The sequence below is a fragment of the Coniophora puteana genome (assembly GCF_000271625.1).
Source record: "Coniophora puteana RWD-64-598 SS2 unplaced genomic scaffold CONPUscaffold_1, whole genome shotgun sequence".
Classification (NCBI taxonomy): Eukaryota; Fungi; Basidiomycota; class Agaricomycetes; order Boletales; family Coniophoraceae; genus Coniophora; species Coniophora puteana.
In genome coordinates, this window is record NW_006913053.1 from 3,766,365 (window position 1) to 3,781,295 (window position 14,931).

The 14,931-nt window shown below is 52.2% G+C and overlaps 5 protein-coding genes across 5 annotated transcripts; 3 read left to right on the forward strand and 2 right to left on the reverse strand.

Moving 5' to 3' along the window:
- Nucleotides 1-419: 419 nt before the first annotated feature.
- CONPUDRAFT_116359 (phosphatases II) lies at nucleotides 420-1,726 on the forward strand (the record flags this gene model as incomplete). Its single annotated transcript, XM_007765586.1, has 2 exons — nucleotides 420-1,420; nucleotides 1,514-1,726. The coding sequence occupies 2 exons, from the start codon at nucleotides 420-422 to the stop codon at nucleotides 1,698-1,700; spliced, it is 1,188 nt and encodes a 395-aa protein (XP_007763776.1). The 3' UTR covers nucleotides 1,701-1,726.
- Nucleotides 1,727-2,333: 607 nt separating this feature from the next.
- CONPUDRAFT_116362 (NAD(P)-binding protein) lies at nucleotides 2,334-4,117 on the forward strand. The gene is made up of 7 exons (XM_007765587.1): nucleotides 2,334-2,454; nucleotides 2,513-2,791; nucleotides 2,845-2,885; nucleotides 2,943-3,090; nucleotides 3,160-3,554; nucleotides 3,606-3,734; nucleotides 3,816-4,117. The coding sequence occupies exons 2-7, from the start codon at nucleotides 2,609-2,611 to the stop codon at nucleotides 4,009-4,011; spliced, it is 1,092 nt and encodes a 363-aa protein (XP_007763777.1). The 5' UTR covers nucleotides 2,334-2,454; nucleotides 2,513-2,608; the 3' UTR covers nucleotides 4,012-4,117.
- A 418-nt stretch (nucleotides 4,118-4,535) lies between these two features.
- On the forward strand, nucleotides 4,536-5,775 carry CONPUDRAFT_87104 (NAD(P)-binding protein; the record flags this gene model as incomplete). Its single annotated transcript, XM_007765516.1, has 6 exons — nucleotides 4,536-4,655; nucleotides 4,711-4,856; nucleotides 4,883-4,968; nucleotides 4,995-5,340; nucleotides 5,392-5,520; nucleotides 5,583-5,775. 6 exons carry the CDS (start codon nucleotides 4,536-4,538, stop codon nucleotides 5,773-5,775), a joined length of 1,020 nt encoding a protein of 339 aa, XP_007763706.1.
- A 58-nt stretch (nucleotides 5,776-5,833) lies between these two features.
- CONPUDRAFT_161803 (cytochrome P450) lies at nucleotides 5,834-10,509 on the reverse strand. Its single transcript, XM_007765589.1, has 21 exons — nucleotides 10,390-10,509; nucleotides 10,322-10,334; nucleotides 10,202-10,272; nucleotides 9,959-10,147; nucleotides 9,582-9,907; nucleotides 9,403-9,524; nucleotides 9,156-9,355; nucleotides 9,014-9,095; nucleotides 8,695-8,958; nucleotides 8,476-8,635; nucleotides 7,892-8,420; nucleotides 7,701-7,830; nucleotides 7,459-7,647; nucleotides 7,255-7,406; nucleotides 7,083-7,198; nucleotides 6,908-7,025; nucleotides 6,840-6,853; nucleotides 6,594-6,783; nucleotides 6,481-6,537; nucleotides 6,136-6,427; nucleotides 5,834-6,075 (listed from the first exon to the last, which is right to left on the reverse strand). Exons 11-21 carry the CDS (start codon nucleotides 8,097-8,099, stop codon nucleotides 6,009-6,011), a joined length of 1,533 nt encoding a protein of 510 aa, XP_007763779.1. The 5' UTR covers nucleotides 8,100-8,420; nucleotides 8,476-8,635; nucleotides 8,695-8,958; nucleotides 9,014-9,095; nucleotides 9,156-9,355; nucleotides 9,403-9,524; nucleotides 9,582-9,907; nucleotides 9,959-10,147; nucleotides 10,202-10,272; nucleotides 10,322-10,334; nucleotides 10,390-10,509; the 3' UTR covers nucleotides 5,834-6,008.
- Nucleotides 10,510-11,009: 500 nt separating this feature from the next.
- On the reverse strand, nucleotides 11,010-14,722 carry CONPUDRAFT_96550 (glycoside hydrolase family 47 protein). The gene is made up of 18 exons (XM_007765591.1): nucleotides 14,602-14,722; nucleotides 14,437-14,532; nucleotides 14,267-14,380; nucleotides 14,196-14,214; nucleotides 13,931-14,136; nucleotides 13,585-13,869; nucleotides 13,455-13,513; nucleotides 13,322-13,396; nucleotides 13,251-13,269; nucleotides 13,168-13,194; nucleotides 13,001-13,113; nucleotides 12,744-12,947; nucleotides 12,575-12,676; nucleotides 12,470-12,511; nucleotides 12,226-12,415; nucleotides 12,106-12,166; nucleotides 11,531-12,048; nucleotides 11,010-11,470 (listed from the first exon to the last, which is right to left on the reverse strand). Exons 1-17 carry the CDS (start codon nucleotides 14,695-14,697, stop codon nucleotides 11,978-11,980), a joined length of 1,779 nt encoding a protein of 592 aa, XP_007763781.1. The 5' UTR covers nucleotides 14,698-14,722; the 3' UTR covers nucleotides 11,010-11,470; nucleotides 11,531-11,977.
- Between the last annotated feature and the right edge of the window lie 209 nt (nucleotides 14,723-14,931).

Genomic DNA, 14,931 nt, shown 5'->3' on the forward strand with positions numbered 1-14,931 from the left:
GGGGATCCACGACTGACGAGTCCAATGAGGTTGAGTAACTCCTGCCTCAACGTTTCTAGAAGATCGTGTCCAGTGGACTGGGAGTCAGACCTGCATACATGGATGAGGAATTAGCGTCGTCCAAAGGTATGACAGGGGATGGAAAGTGTTCGTGTAATTATCCAAAACGTCTCCTTTGAGTATTAGGTGGCAGTGTATCATTCACAGGAGAGAACGTATGTTCGGCTTGTGGATTTGTGTCCACGGCAAGTCCACGTTCCAGTAGGAGAGGTGCGCATCACGGTCGCGCTCATCGGCGTCTCTTTGTGTTCGCTTATTTATCCCAGCGCCAGACTTGCTGTCTCAGCCTATGTGCAATGCGCAACTGGGTCCGCCATCTCGCCCATCCCTTCAGAGTCTTCTGCATTCCGAACCACACCATGGCTTCGAGCCCTTCCCCCCATGAAAGCCTGCCGACCTGGCTAGGACCTATCGCGGCACACCTCAAAACCTCCAACATACATCAGGATGTTGTCGACTCTGTTGAGGATATCTTCGGGATTCTTCAAGAACGCGAGCGCGTTCGCACGCAGCTTCATATCCAGTCGAGGATTCAACGACTCGCACCTTCAGGGACTGGACCTGAAGTCGATCCGGTCGGACACTACTCCACTGCATCGGCCAGCCAGCCGCAGAACATCAGAAAGAACCGTTATCGCAACATATTGCCGTACGATCGGACGCGAGTGATAGCAGGGAGCACGCAGAGTGGCGGTGGGCGGGGAGATGGAAGATATATCAATGGAAACTGGGTCAAGGAGCGGTATGGAGGCGGGGTATGGATTGCGACTCAAGCTCCGATAGAAGGAACCTTTCATTCCTTCTTCAGCATCCTGTATCACACCATCTCGCAATCAACACTTCCGCCCGGTCTCTCCTCATATGTGCCTGCGAATGGCAGAGTCCATACCGTTGTTCAACTTACGACGTTTTCTCAAGGCCAGGCTGAATCATACTTTCCTCAGAGACCTGGGACATCGCTAGAGGTGTGGCCAGAGCACGGGTGTCCGGACCCACCGTTCCGCATTACAACCAAGAAAGCCGAGGAAGAATCTCTGCGGGAGTCGCGATGGCAAGAGAGTACTGTGACTATTCAACCTCAATCCACCTCGTCCGCATCTCAACCCGTGGATTTCACGCATTTGCTCTATGAAAAGTGGCCAGATCATGGCGTACCGGACTCGAAGGACGAAGACAGTCTACTTGCGTTCTTACGGCACGCCTACGCAGTCAATCACAGCCTCTCTCAGAAAGCTAATCCTGGAGCAGCTGATGCACCAATCATCGTTCACTGTTCCGCAGGTGTAGGCCGTACCGGCACGTTCATCGCCATCTCTTCTCTGCTGCGTGCGTATGGTCTACTTGATAGCCGGTCAGCTGCGTCTCCGCCTGCGCTTGCTCTGCGTCCTATTACCCCAGAGTCTCTTCTCGACTGCTTTAACGTCAACCATCTCAACACGATGCTACTTCAGAGACAACCGCAAGCTGCAGTTCCCCAGTCTAACCCGAACCCTCAGATTCCGAAGATCCCCATAGATGATCTCGTCGCTCAGGAGGTGGATTCTCTCCGAGAGCAAAGACTCGCGATGGTGCAACGGGAAACTCAGCTTCAGATGATCTACCAGTGTCTCATCAAGGCGTTCCGTCAGAGAGTCTCATGATGCATGTATGTGTGAATCAGTCTTGTATATTATGTCCTCCACTGTATTCTGGAAATACCGTGACTTTCCATACCCACGGGATCTCGCCCAGTCAGCTATATACAGCTTCCCTCGCTCCTCCGCCGGCACGGAGCAGGCTTGGCACTGCCTATTGTTTACACAATAAGCGTGTAACCTTCTTGTACCACAAGCGCGGCTCTCAATTGTGCATTTGCTACTTGCGCGAAAACCGCGGTTATCGCCAAATCACTTGTCCGCTTGTAGCGTATCTCGTCCTTTCAAGGCGTCAGAGTTACCCTGGTAGCTCCCTCTACAGAATTCAGATGCATTGATCATCTTTCAAGTGTTCTCAGCGACGTGGGTTGCGAGGAACACCCGAACAAGTGGAGTCGTGTGAGTTGCTGCAACCATAGCTAAGCTTTTTACTGGTACTCGATCTTGGCAGTGGGATTGTGTTCCGCCAGACGTTTGTTGTTGCACACTGTGTAGATGTAGTGTTTGCGAGTTCGCGATTCCAGTCCTCCTTGCCGCCGGCATAGCACGTCGTCGATCAGGAGCATGCCGTAAAAGTCTGCAGCTATCTCGGCGCTAGATGTCGGAGCCGAAGGGACAGCGTTCATCAGAACTCTCATCAAGCTTTCATCATGGCAAGTCCTCGTGCCAACTAAACAGGACCGGGTGCAACCTAACCGAGGCCTGAACGAATCAGCCTTGGGTCCAGCGGCGATCCGAAACGACCGAAAAGCCAACCTTAGTAAGAATAGAGCCAAAGTAGAGCTCAAGAAAGACGGTGACCAAGCTGACGCGAATAGCTAGTAAGCCACTTTGCAGTCGCGCGCCGCCACGAACAGTATATAACCCGCGAGGCGTGCACGCATTCGGCCCCCCTCACTATCTTCCCATCGTGTATGTTCGGCTCGACACGACGCCTATTCACGCTTGCTCGCCAGTTCGCTACACCATCCGCAAAGATGTCAACGTATCCGTCTAAGATCTACGCCCTTGGCATGTCAAAGACCGGGCCGATCGACGTGCTCGAGAAGATCGAGGTTCCGTTCCCTGAGGTTAAGCCGGACCATCTTCTTATCAAGGTACATACGAGCACTTGACCGCTGACAGAGGACATAGCTCAGCACGTTGACAGGTCAACTACATCGGGGTCAACTTCATCGATACCTACTACAGGTGAGCATCTACTTCGGAGCCGGGGAACATCAAACGATCGTCATCAATGATCATTAGACAGGGGCTTTACCCCGTCGACAACTTCCCTTTCGTCCTTGGCAAGGAAACATCCGGCACTATCATCGGTCTTCCATCCGACCAGACTACCCTCAACGATCCCGACTACAAAGCTCGAGGGTATAAGCAGGGAGGAAAAGTTGCATCCGTATGTCTAAGCTTATGACGTCACTGCTCGCGTTATCACACAACTTATGTTATGACACATCAATGATAGGATGTCCTGAGCACCCACGCCGAGTATATCTCCGTGCCATGGAAGACGGTTTACCCTGTTCCAGATGCTGTCTCGCCTCTGACGGCCGTAGCGACTCTCGTCCAGGCTCTGACAGCTGTATCGTTCATGGACGAGGCCTATGCTGTCAAGAAGGGCGATACGATACTCATTCACACTGTCGCTGGTGGCCTGGGCCTGCTCATGGCACAGTACGCCAAATCCCTCGGCGCTACCATCATCGGGACGACCTCAACAACGGAGAAAGCCGAGCTAGCAAAGAAGAACGGGGCAGATCATGTCATCATATACAAGACTGAAAACACGGTCAAGCGTGTGCTGGAGATCACCAACGGGGAAGGTGTCGATGCCATCTTCGACGGCGTGGGCAAAGACACGTAAGCTTGGGAAGCGCTCGTACCCACCTCTGCTAACTCACCTCATTCCAGCTTCGATGCCAACTTCGACATGATAAAACGAAAAGGCACGCTCATCTCCGTGGGCAATGCCTCCGGCGCCGTGCCCCCATTCCCACCTCTGAAGCTCCTTCCAAAGAACTTGAAGCTACTTCGCCCGACGTGAGTATCGAATGCAGGCCTGGTCCGGTCTGGGTACTCGATGTCACATCGTAGCACTTTTACTAACCTCTTGTTTTTCAGGATGAACAATTATGCGTATACCGCGCAAGAAGCGCTCTACTATGGTCAAAAAGTTTTCGACCTCGTCCAGAAGGGAACACTCAGGCCACATGTTCACAAAGAGTATCCTTTTACCACCGAGGGTGCGCAGCAGGCGCAGAAGGACCTGACGAGCGGTGCGACCACCGGCAAGGTGGTGATCAAGGTCTCAGATTGAATCGGCGGAGTGCGGTAGAAATTCAATGTAATAACAGTGATTAGTATCTTGCGTGTGTTTCTTGTATTGCCTTTGGAGACTGGTTCACTCCGATTGAGCCGCCCGCATGAAACCTGAGTTAACTTCAGGTTATGACGGATCTGTAAGACAGCTCTGATATAGCGTATCCGAGTGGGACCGAGAGAGCGCCGAGAGCCGACGGTATAATTAAGGTTAGCGTTCATTAGTCGTTAGCCTTGCCGCCGGCAGCTGAGAACAATGGGCGTCGTGCATGGAATTAATATACGGACCCTGACGTGTTCGGATGACCAACCTGAGCGGTTCGCGTGTCCGTGAGACGGGATGTGAGTGTGATAGAATGTCTGCTTTTGAATTTTCGGGCAACCGCACCGCAAGATTCAGGGAAGCGATGAGTTCCGAGCTATAAGAAAATTAATCTGCGTCTTATAAACCAAAGCAAACTTGCCCTTCGCCTCTTGTTAGCCTTTCATTCTCGAGGTCAAAAAGCCCTATTTGCCCTCAACATGATGATCTTTCCGCCCACTATACAGGCGATTGCTATAAGAAAAACCGGCGGGCCCGAGGTTATCGAAAAGATGGCCATACCATTCCCCAAGGCTGAGCCTGACCACGTCGTCGTCAAGGTGTGTCCGTGACGAGTATTATCTACCCTACACGAACTCACATGGTGGGACCAAGGTAGAGTTCTTCGGCATAAATCACATCGACACCTACCATAGAAATGGTCTATACCCAATAGACACCCTTCCATCTGTCCTTGGCTGCGAGGCAGCTGGTAGAGTCGTGGCCCTCCCAGCAGACCGAAATGTCGTGAACATGCCGGAGTTTCGAATGAGAGGATATGCCATAGGGAAGGCTGTCGCCATCGTAAGTCTTGTCAACGGCGGCGTAATATTTCTAACTCAAAACGTAGAACCACCCTTGTGTCCATGCCGAGTACGTATCCGTGCCGTGGATGTCAGCCTTGTCGGTACCGGACACGGTATCTACGTCGACGGCTGCCTCCATACTTGTCCAGGGCCTCACAGCCGTGACGTTCATGGAGGAGGCATACAAAGTCAAGCGCGGAGACACCATTTTCATCCACACCGTGGCCGGCGGTTTGGGGATTTTGATGACACAGCTAGCGAAGCACCTGGGAGCGACCGTGATTGGAACGACGTCGACGTCGGAGAAAGCACACTACGCAAGAAGTAACGGTGCCGATCACGTCATTTGTTACAAGACAGAAGACGTTGTTGCAAGAGTGTTAGATATTACCAATGGGGAGGGAGTCGATGCTATATTTGACGGCGTCGGCAGAGATACGTAAGACTCACCTTCCAACCACGTTAATATGCTGACCACGACTCTATATAGTTTCGAGATGGACTTCAAGTTCATGAAGCGCAAAGGTACCCTGGTCTCAGTGGGGAATGCATCAGGTGCCGTTCCATCCTTTGACTTGGAGAAGCTATCCTCAAAGAACGTGACGCTCGTCCGCCCAACGTGAGTAGTTGTCAAGCCGAGTAGAGCATCGAGGGCATCTAATTTGAGACTTACCGTTTCAGGATGAATCATTACAACGTGACATTCGAAGAAGCGCATCGAAACGGGCAGAGATTACGCGGGCTGGTTGAAAGTGGTACGCTTAAGGCACGAGTACACAAGGAGTATCCTTTCAGTGCTGAGGGTGTTCGGCAGGCGCATGCAGACTTGACCAGAGGTCAGACGATGGGAAAACTTGTAGTAAAGGTGTCATAAGAAGCCGTATAATGATCTTCTCCAACTAGATCTTTCGTTCTGAAGAGCAGTTGATGGAATTAATGTCAAGTAGTAGCACTTGAAGGCAAGATACCAGATGGAGCATGACCAAAGCACCAAAGTGTGCAGTTAACGTACAAAAACAAAAAAAGTATTGATTTGGCGCCCAAGCATCGGCTGTGGAGCTTCTCAAAAAGGAAACCTTCTGATAGGCGCTGGGCGTGTCGTTGGCCCTAAGTCTCCCTAGTGGTGGTCCCAGACTGCCGGGGGACGATGGTGAATGGGAAGGGGGCCGGGGCTCTGGAATAGATACGAGTGAGATCGACTGCGTGCTATGCATTATGAGAGGAAGCGACGTACGAAGTGACACCTGTCGTCCACTTGGGCTCAAATACAATCTCCTTTCCATTTTCATCCTTCGCCTTCTCGAACTTGCATGCGGCAAGGAGGGATGCGATAGCCGTCCACACTGAGACGTCCGCCACGTGCTGTCCGACGCATATTCTCCGGCCGAATCCGAACGCGAAGCCGACATCGTCGTCGCTGAGGGTGCCGTCGGGATGTAAGAATCTGTCTGGGTTGAAGTTCTCTGGCTCTGGGTATCGTGTCGGGTCGCGGGACATCGCCCAGACGTTAGGTATGAGGATAGATCCTGGACGGGAAGCGGTAAAAAAGACGCAAGCTGAAGCCATGAGAGATGCGAACCTTTTGGAATATGATAGCCTTCGTAAACATCATCATCCTTAACAGCATGAGGGATGGCTATTTGAGCGCGTGTAAGTACTTGTTCATGCTGAGAACCACCAACGGCCACATACCCATGGGAGCGATGGGGTGCCACCGCAAAGTTTCACGCATCACAGCTTCGATGTAGGGTAATGCTGGTCGATGATCAAGCTCTGGCAGAGTTTCACACCCGAGAACTGCGTCTATTTCTGCGTGGGCTTTCTTCTGTACCTCTGGGAAAAGGACCATGGCCAATATAAATGTGGAAAGCGTCGATGAGGTCTATTCGCTGTCAGGTCTTCCCACAGAAGGCAAAGGGAAGTTGATAATACACGTACCGTATCAGATGCAGCTTGTCAAAGGCCGCCGTCAGAAGACTAGCAATGTAAACGGAGGACAGGCCTACCCGACACAATCACGTTTGAAGCCTCACGAATAAGCTTCTCCGTCAGATGGTCATCGGTTCCTTCGTGCATCCTATTCAACGCATTGCTGGCCATGCTGTCCCGTGCTTGGCCCTCGGCCTCCAAACAGCGATCTTAGGGAAAATAATGCGATAAATTAGAAAGAAAAAAACGTACAACCCATCGTTTTACTTCCTCAAAGGGGATCCTCATCATCTCATCAGTCAACTCCTTGCACTTGATCGCATCCCTACGGAGTTTTGAGCCAGGCATCCACAGCGGGATGTATCTGACTGTCCTCACGAGTTAAGGCTGGTCGGTGATAGTCAGTAAAGATGTGTTCACGCACGAAACGGGAAGACCGTCAGAACGCCCGCCGTTTCGGGTCTCATAGCTTCGATAATCAGCGGCAAAGCCTCCTCAACGAGATTCATCCATGGGTCGTTTCGTTTCTCCGGCTCATAGCCGTACACGATGTGAAAGATCACGGAAGCTGCGTGCCTATGTCGAGGTTTGTGAGTATCAATACGAGGCTGTTGTAGCCGTCGCTCACGTCTTGAGGTGTATCTCGTAATCCTGAGGATCCTCAAGGAGGCTTTGAACGAGTTGACGGGCGAGACGAAGTTGGGCCGGACGGTACGCGTGCGCAGCCTCGGGACGACATGCCTGATGAAACAGCCGTCTATGGTTCCGCCAGCGCTCTCCGTATGGGAGAAGGACGGAGTTGTATTCCAACCCAAAGCTACACTCGTTGTCAATAACTGAAATGTTACATCTACAACGCGGACCACATACAAATCGTTCACATCGTTTCGCGGCCTATCCGAGTAGTTCGCCGAACGTAGCTCCATGAGCTCCTTCGCGATCTTCTCCGAGTTTACGATGATAATTTCCTGGGAAAAGAACCGCGCAGATATCAGGTCACCTGTCCCGTTCGAGTTTAGAACGCCATTCACTCCTTGAAAGATGTGTAAAGGCGTGCTTACCATAGGTGCCCCTCCATTCTGTAAACGTGAGCCATGGTGCCTCTGTGTCCAGACCCAGCAGGTTCCCGACGATAGGCAGGGGCGGTGGACCAGGAGGCAGCCCGCGAGGGCCTCTTCGAGACCAACAAGCACGAAAGGCAATCGAGGAGACGAGGACGGCTGACGCCCCGATAGCCAAAGTCTTCGCGTCGAGGGGCGTAGTCGCCATGATGACTGTCAAAAGACAAAGCGTGAGTTCAAAAGACTCTCCCCACCAGCATTTTCCATGTCATGGTCGAGCTCAGATCCAATATGTATTCACACTGGTTCCGAACAAGAAAAAAGGGCTGCTGATTGGTGCAGATTAGCGCCCGTCAAACACAGCGTGATAAGCGAGCGCGGAAGTAATTTGCCCTCATGATTTCTAATAGGCAGGTCGGTGCCGATCATTGACCCGTGGACTTCTGCGACGCATGGTGGCAATCGTAAAAGGTCGGAAAATTGAGGCTGAGATATGCTAACCAACAAGCAAGATACGCGCGAAGGCGCGCTATGTGCATAAAGTAAGCCTATGGCTGAGGGACCTGGCGAACAGCAAAACCCACTCCTAGTAAATACAAAAAATCGCCAATATAACAGCTTCTTTCTTGAGATCAATCGGTGTACACTTCATCATCCCGCAGCTCGTCCATGAGTGCTCCGACGCTTTCGGGCGTCATAGAAGCATGCCGAGGGACGATCTTGAACGGGAACAGCTCTGGGAAACTATAAATGGCATTCATTCAGCACGGTCATCTCCTGATCCAACCTGTGTCACTACTCACGATGTGATACCCGTAGTCCACTTCACCTCAAAGTCAACTGGTCGCCCCTGCTCGTCTTTGGCTTTCTCAAAACTGAAAGCGGCCAATAACGACGCGATGCTCGTCCAGACGGAGGCCTCCGCGACATATCTCCCGACGCAGACGCGCCTGCCAAAGCCGAACGCGTAGCTGACGTCGTCGTCATTCAGTGTCCCGTCTGGGTTGAGGAACCTTTCGGGGTTGAAGTCTTCGGGCTGGTCGTACTTGGGATCGCGAGACATTGCCCTGTTATGGTTATGATGAGTTCAGAATGTAAGGATACGTAATCAAGGCAGCAAACCAAAGGTTGGGTATGACGGTAGCACCCTTTGGGATATACGCTCCCTCGTAGACGTCGTCTTCTGACGTAGCATGGGGAATAGCTAGATATATGCGACGAATTCATGAATATAGATATATTTATGGATCATTGCGAAGCGTACCGAATGGAGCGACGGGATGCCACCTCAGAGTTTCCCGCAGAACAGCTTCAACGTAGGGCATCATAGATTGATGGGTGTAGTCCGGAAGGTTACCCAAACCGACGACATAATCGACTTCTGCTTGGGCCTTCTTCTGGACTTCGGGGTTAAGCACCATGGCCAAGATGAAAACCAGCAGCGTTGACGACGTCGTCTCAGACGCAGCTATAGGAGAATTTAGTCCCCGAAGCTGTACAGATGAGACCACGCACCTCCACTAATTGTCGCCGCACATTCCTTGAGACCTCGTTCCGTCAACTGCGCCTCGGAGCCATCTTCCATCTTCTCCAGCGTGCTGCTGACCATGCACGATTTTGAGCGACCCTCAGCCTAGTCGAGATTATTATTTAGTACGTGCTTCTTGGTAGCCGAGGGTTCAGCACTCACCATGTTCTTCTGCGTTTTCTCAAACGGTATTCGCATTATGGTCTCAGAATACTCGAAGCATTTGATGGCATTTCTCCGCATGCGAGATCCTGGCATCCATAGTGGAATATATTTAACTGCCAGTGTACGTCTCAGGATTAACAGATGACGGTCATCGCAGGGCAAGAAATTTACGGATGGGAAGCACAGTGATCAGCCCCGAATTTTCTGGTCTCATGGCTTCGCTGACAAGTGGCAAGCCCTCCTCGATCATGTTGACGAGCGAGTCGTTTAAGGGCTCTGGTGCATAGCCATATACGATGGACATGATGATGGAGGCCGCGTGGCTAACGAGGACGTTCAAGAGACGAGGATAGCAATACAGATAAGTGACTCACGTCTTCAGGTGCGACTCATACTCAGCTGGATGCAAAAGGATATTCTGCACTAGCTGCCGGGCTTGTCTAAGTTGCATAGTTCTGTACGTGCGTGCAGCCTCTGGGCGACATGCTTGCTGGAAGAGCCGTCTGTGCAGTCTCCAGCGGTCTCCATACGGTAGAAGAATCGAGTTGTAGCTTAAGCCATAACTAAGAGGAGGGGTGAGGCAGTTTATCTCATAACGAAAGGGCAAGAAGACTGACAAGTCATTTGTCGCAATATGCGGGCGGTCCGAGTACTTGTTTGAACGATGCTCCATAAGGTCTTTGGCTATCTTTTCAGAATTCACGACGACGACATCTTGACCGAATAAATTGGCATACACAATGTCACTTCCTGCGGCCAAACATCAGACACCTAGCCTTTCGCCCGAGTCTATGATACGACTCACCGCATACTGTTCCCCACTCTTTGAATGTCACCCATGGCTGATTAGGATCAAGTCCGAGAGCACTACCAACCACCGGCCAAGGCTTGGGACCAGGAGGAAGAGGCGACAGGGTCTTCTTCTGCTTGAGACCGCGGGCGGCGAGAGATGAAGCAATGAGGAGGAACGCTCCAATAGAAAGAGACTTTGCATCAAGTGAGATAGCGTCTGCCATTGTTGTGTAAGGTGCAAGAGGATGTCGGGAAGAAAGGGAGGGTCGCACCTCGTACGATCCACGCGCTAATGTGCCATGACGGAGACTAAAGTCATAAACACCCCGCGTGTTAGCTCAAAAACGCATAAGTGAACCAATTCAATGGCTGCTTCTGAAGCAATCCCTAAATGATGCGAACAAAGTATCGGATTACGGAACTGCCTTATTGGGCCGGTTCCGACAGCTACCCCTGACTCCGAATCCAGTGTATGCGGCTCAGGTTTCAGTGGCACCGCTAGACAACCGCTCTTGACTAGTGACTCAGGATAACGTACAAACCGCTTGACTCGCTCCAACCCGAAACCGCATATATGGCATCATCAAGGGTCACAGCTGTTCAACACCAACCCCCACCTCCCCCATTCCGCTAGCAACCGCCTCCTCCTCTCTTACTTATACACCCCCGCTCGCAGCAGCACATCGCTATGCCCTCTGCTACCAACCCCAACATCACTACCACCACCGCTCCGTCTCGTTGGACCTCGCGCAAGGCCGCCGACGTCACGATGAAGGAGCGGCACGAACAGCGCGTCAGCCAGCACCGCGCCAAGTCCGCCGTCGAGCTCGAGCAGCTCCGCGAGCGCAAGCAGCGCAAGGCGCTGAACAAGTCCCTCGTCAAGGCCGGCGTCCCGCTCCCCAAGCGGATACCCAACTTACCCCGCGGCGTCGCAGGCCCGGACGACTGGGACGACGCTCTGTCCGACGACAACCACATTTCCTCTGGAGAGGAGACTGAGGAAGAGGGGGACCAGTCCCAGCTCACTTCCCGGAGCCGCGAGGTTTCACTGGTTGACCTTGTCTCCCCTTTCGGTCGTAAGCCCCACCGGAAGAGTAAGCGTCTCAGCTCTGCTGCAGTGTCACCTCTCTCCTAACACTGGCGTCATTTCTTAGATGCCCAGTTCGAAGTGCTCCCCTCTCTACCCTCTGTCATTCCTCTCGAAGACATCGCCCCCGACGTTGAATTCAACGAGCCTTGGGAGTACATCGACTTTGAGGACAAGCCGGCTCCTCCATCTTATGCCCAGATTGCCGCCCGTTAAATTCCGCAGTTTTGTGACTATGGTTCACTTCAGCCTGCTCGAGTAGAATTATTGGAGTATATATGACTTGCATCTACTTCACGAACCGTTTTAATAGGGATTGTTTGACCCATTAGTTATCGTTTTTGTTTATGACTCAGCCTTACAGTATACCGTGTACATATTCCTGGACTGTGTGGAGGCTAGCCAGCGGAACCGACGACAGGTCGAATATTTAGATAACCATTGAATCTATATGCTACATGGCGGTGGATGGAACAGCAAAGAGTGAACATGTATGCGGAGTCAAACCCGGTGCTCATGAGAATCCGGTGCGAATTGTAGGGGTGAATACGGGCAAAGGGTGGGCCTCGGTGTTGAAAACATACTCTGCGGAGCCAGGCATTAGCTCGGAATCTTAATCCACTCGCATGTTCGTGGTCTTACCGTTCAGAGGTATCTCGCTGGCGTCGGCGAACAACAGGTACAGGTATTTGAGGGTCTCGCTCTGCGAGTGCACCACAGTCAGATCTGATCACAAGACATGAGTGACTAAACGGAACTAACCATCAAGAACGTCTCCATCTTATCTTCGTGCTCGACGGGCAGTTGATCCACATCCAGAACAGAGGCGTATCCACCGCTCGACACGCGACAGTGCTTTTCGATGGCCTCGAAGATTGACCAGCCGTATTGGCGGTAGACGGGGTCACCGGTCAGACGATACGCGATGAATAGCGACTCGACGGTTTCTGGTCTACGAGACGTATTTTAGTACGGAAAATTGTAGCCTGCAACCGGATAAATATACCTCAGAATATACCGTTCATCGAGGAGAGGGGGAGCACCAGCTCTAAAAAACATGAATTTGAGTGAGGGCTTGGTGCGGAAATAATTTATGTCCCGAAAAACACACCTTGACTGTTTGATATACCAGTCCTCGGCAGGCTGCCCGTTAATCTCCAGGTCAATTAGGTCTCCGGGGATACGGAAGAACGCGATTTCCGGGGAAAGCCCTCTGCGATTGATAATTCATGTCAGGGTTTTCATCCACCGAGCGTATACACGTCTCAAAAATTACGAACGTTGCGGTCTCATGCGTAGCCATACACGTCTTGATGAGCTCGACGCCCGTCTCCCAGTCCCGCTTTCCCTGCTCGGAGAGTTCCTCTGCTCGAGGCGGGATGGAAACGGGCTGCACCAGTGCACCTGACGTCGTCGCGCCCAGCATGAGTGAGCCGCCGAAGAAGCAGACCAGATGGTCCTGCTTGGGTTCGAGCTGCCATTTACTGTGACACACGTTAAGCCAAGGGGCAACATAAGACACATCGATGCAACGCACACTTCGCCTCCCGGGGTTCGCTGGGGATTAAGTTCGGCGATGTACGTGAGTCCGGCTTTTTGGCTTTTGAGAACGAGGTGTTCGTGCACGCCATTCATGGCATCATCATACATCTATTAATTCTCGTCAATCCAAAGTAAATTACTGTGATGCAGGAAGTCCCTTACGTCGCGATATACATCTTCGGTTTGGTCCTGCAAGATCATCAATTAATCAGTGTAACCCAAATAGTTGGCTCAAGGGCGCTTACTGTCTGCAGATACTGCTTGCTATAGACATATTCGTCAATGTTTTTTTGTGGAGAACAAGAAACTCACTCACAGCAGATATTCATAGTACGAATCGCCACGAGACCCTAACCGGATGGACGTCGACAGGAATTGGCCGTGGCTCGCACTTCATGAAGACGGGATAATCCTCAACGTAACGATGGCGTGCTCATCAAGAAACGAACCTGATGAATATAGGGACGAGGCCATGCGGCAAGCGCGCGTTCTTCATGACAGCCATAACCTGGGGTAATAGTTACGCGGATTAGTCCAACCTCAAATAATTTAAGCCTGAAGGCGAGCAGTAACGCGTACCTTCTCCGCCTTCTCCCAGTACACATCCTCGTCCGTGAGGTGTGAGAGGTATCGGAACTCGAGCTGCAGCGTCGCCGCCTCCGCTGTGCTCACGAGCCCACGGTTGTCCCTGTCCTCGACGCCCTTGCGCTGCGCGAGGTTGATCTTGCTGAGCGGCAGCCCCGTCTGGGTATCGAACACAGGCAGCATGCGGTCGCCGAGGTCCCTGGCTTTTTCGAGGTATATGTTGTCTCCGCCGGAAAGATGGTACGCCGAGAGGAGGCCGCCGAGCACGCGGATGGTCGTCTGAGGCGCCGGTACTTCTTTAGCTTCTTCCTTTATAACCAGGCGGGAGACGGAGACGTACCTCAAACGTGCTGAACTCGGCGTCGCGTTCGAACGACATCTTCTCTACGACCCACGTACGTGCGCGCTCGTACTCCTCCGTGAGGCCCATAATGAGCATGGTGTCGATGGAGTCCACGACGGTGTAGCCAATTCCGCCAGCTTCGGTGAGGTTGCTCCCGGTCTTGGAGAAGGGGTGGTATTCGTCGTCGCCAATCGCATCGCGTTCTTGAGAGGTGGAGCGGGTGAGACTCGTGAAGAAGAAATAATGTATGCGCGAAACCTACCATATGCTAACCATGCGTGCTTTCCGAAAGGTCAGTCAGGTGTAATATTTGCCACCAAGGCGAGAACGCACCTTGAACGCCTCAACAACTGCATCACGTTTGGCCTCATCCGCCTTTATTTCAGGAGTACCAAAACTAGTGCCATGGAGTGGGGGCGTCTTTGGGGGAATGAGCGAACCAGACAACTGTGCACCATTTCAATCAGTTATGGAACAAGGGGTCCGCGATAGAAGGCGCGCACCTTGTACAACCCGAACAATAGCGCCGTCAGAACAAACGTAATGAGCTTCTTGAAGCCAGGGTTTCCCGCTGGCTGCTGGGTAGTCGGGCCTCCTGACTTGGTAAATGCAAGTACACGTTGTCAGCCTCGTTGCGGGCCGACCGACGTCACTGTCAAGCGGCTTACCAAAACCTTCTCGCCGTCCTTTGCAGGTCCCGCGACATTTGCGTCGTCTGAAGAGCCCTGTTTTCTGTGTCGTAAATCCGCTGCGTCTTTCGACATGTTCAACGTATGTGGTGGGGAACACTACGTGGCTTCGCGCACGCACTGAGAACGTCGCACTCTCGCAACTCAATGGCTCCGGCGTTATTCCGTCCCGCGCTTACCGGACTTCCTATTGGCTAATATTCACCGGACATTCGATGCCACTGATCGGCCTGAGGTTTGCACAAGCTGATGAAGCTCTAAAGGGCTCAATGAGGAGTACAAAAGGTCGCCGCACAAGTTTCGCGCAAT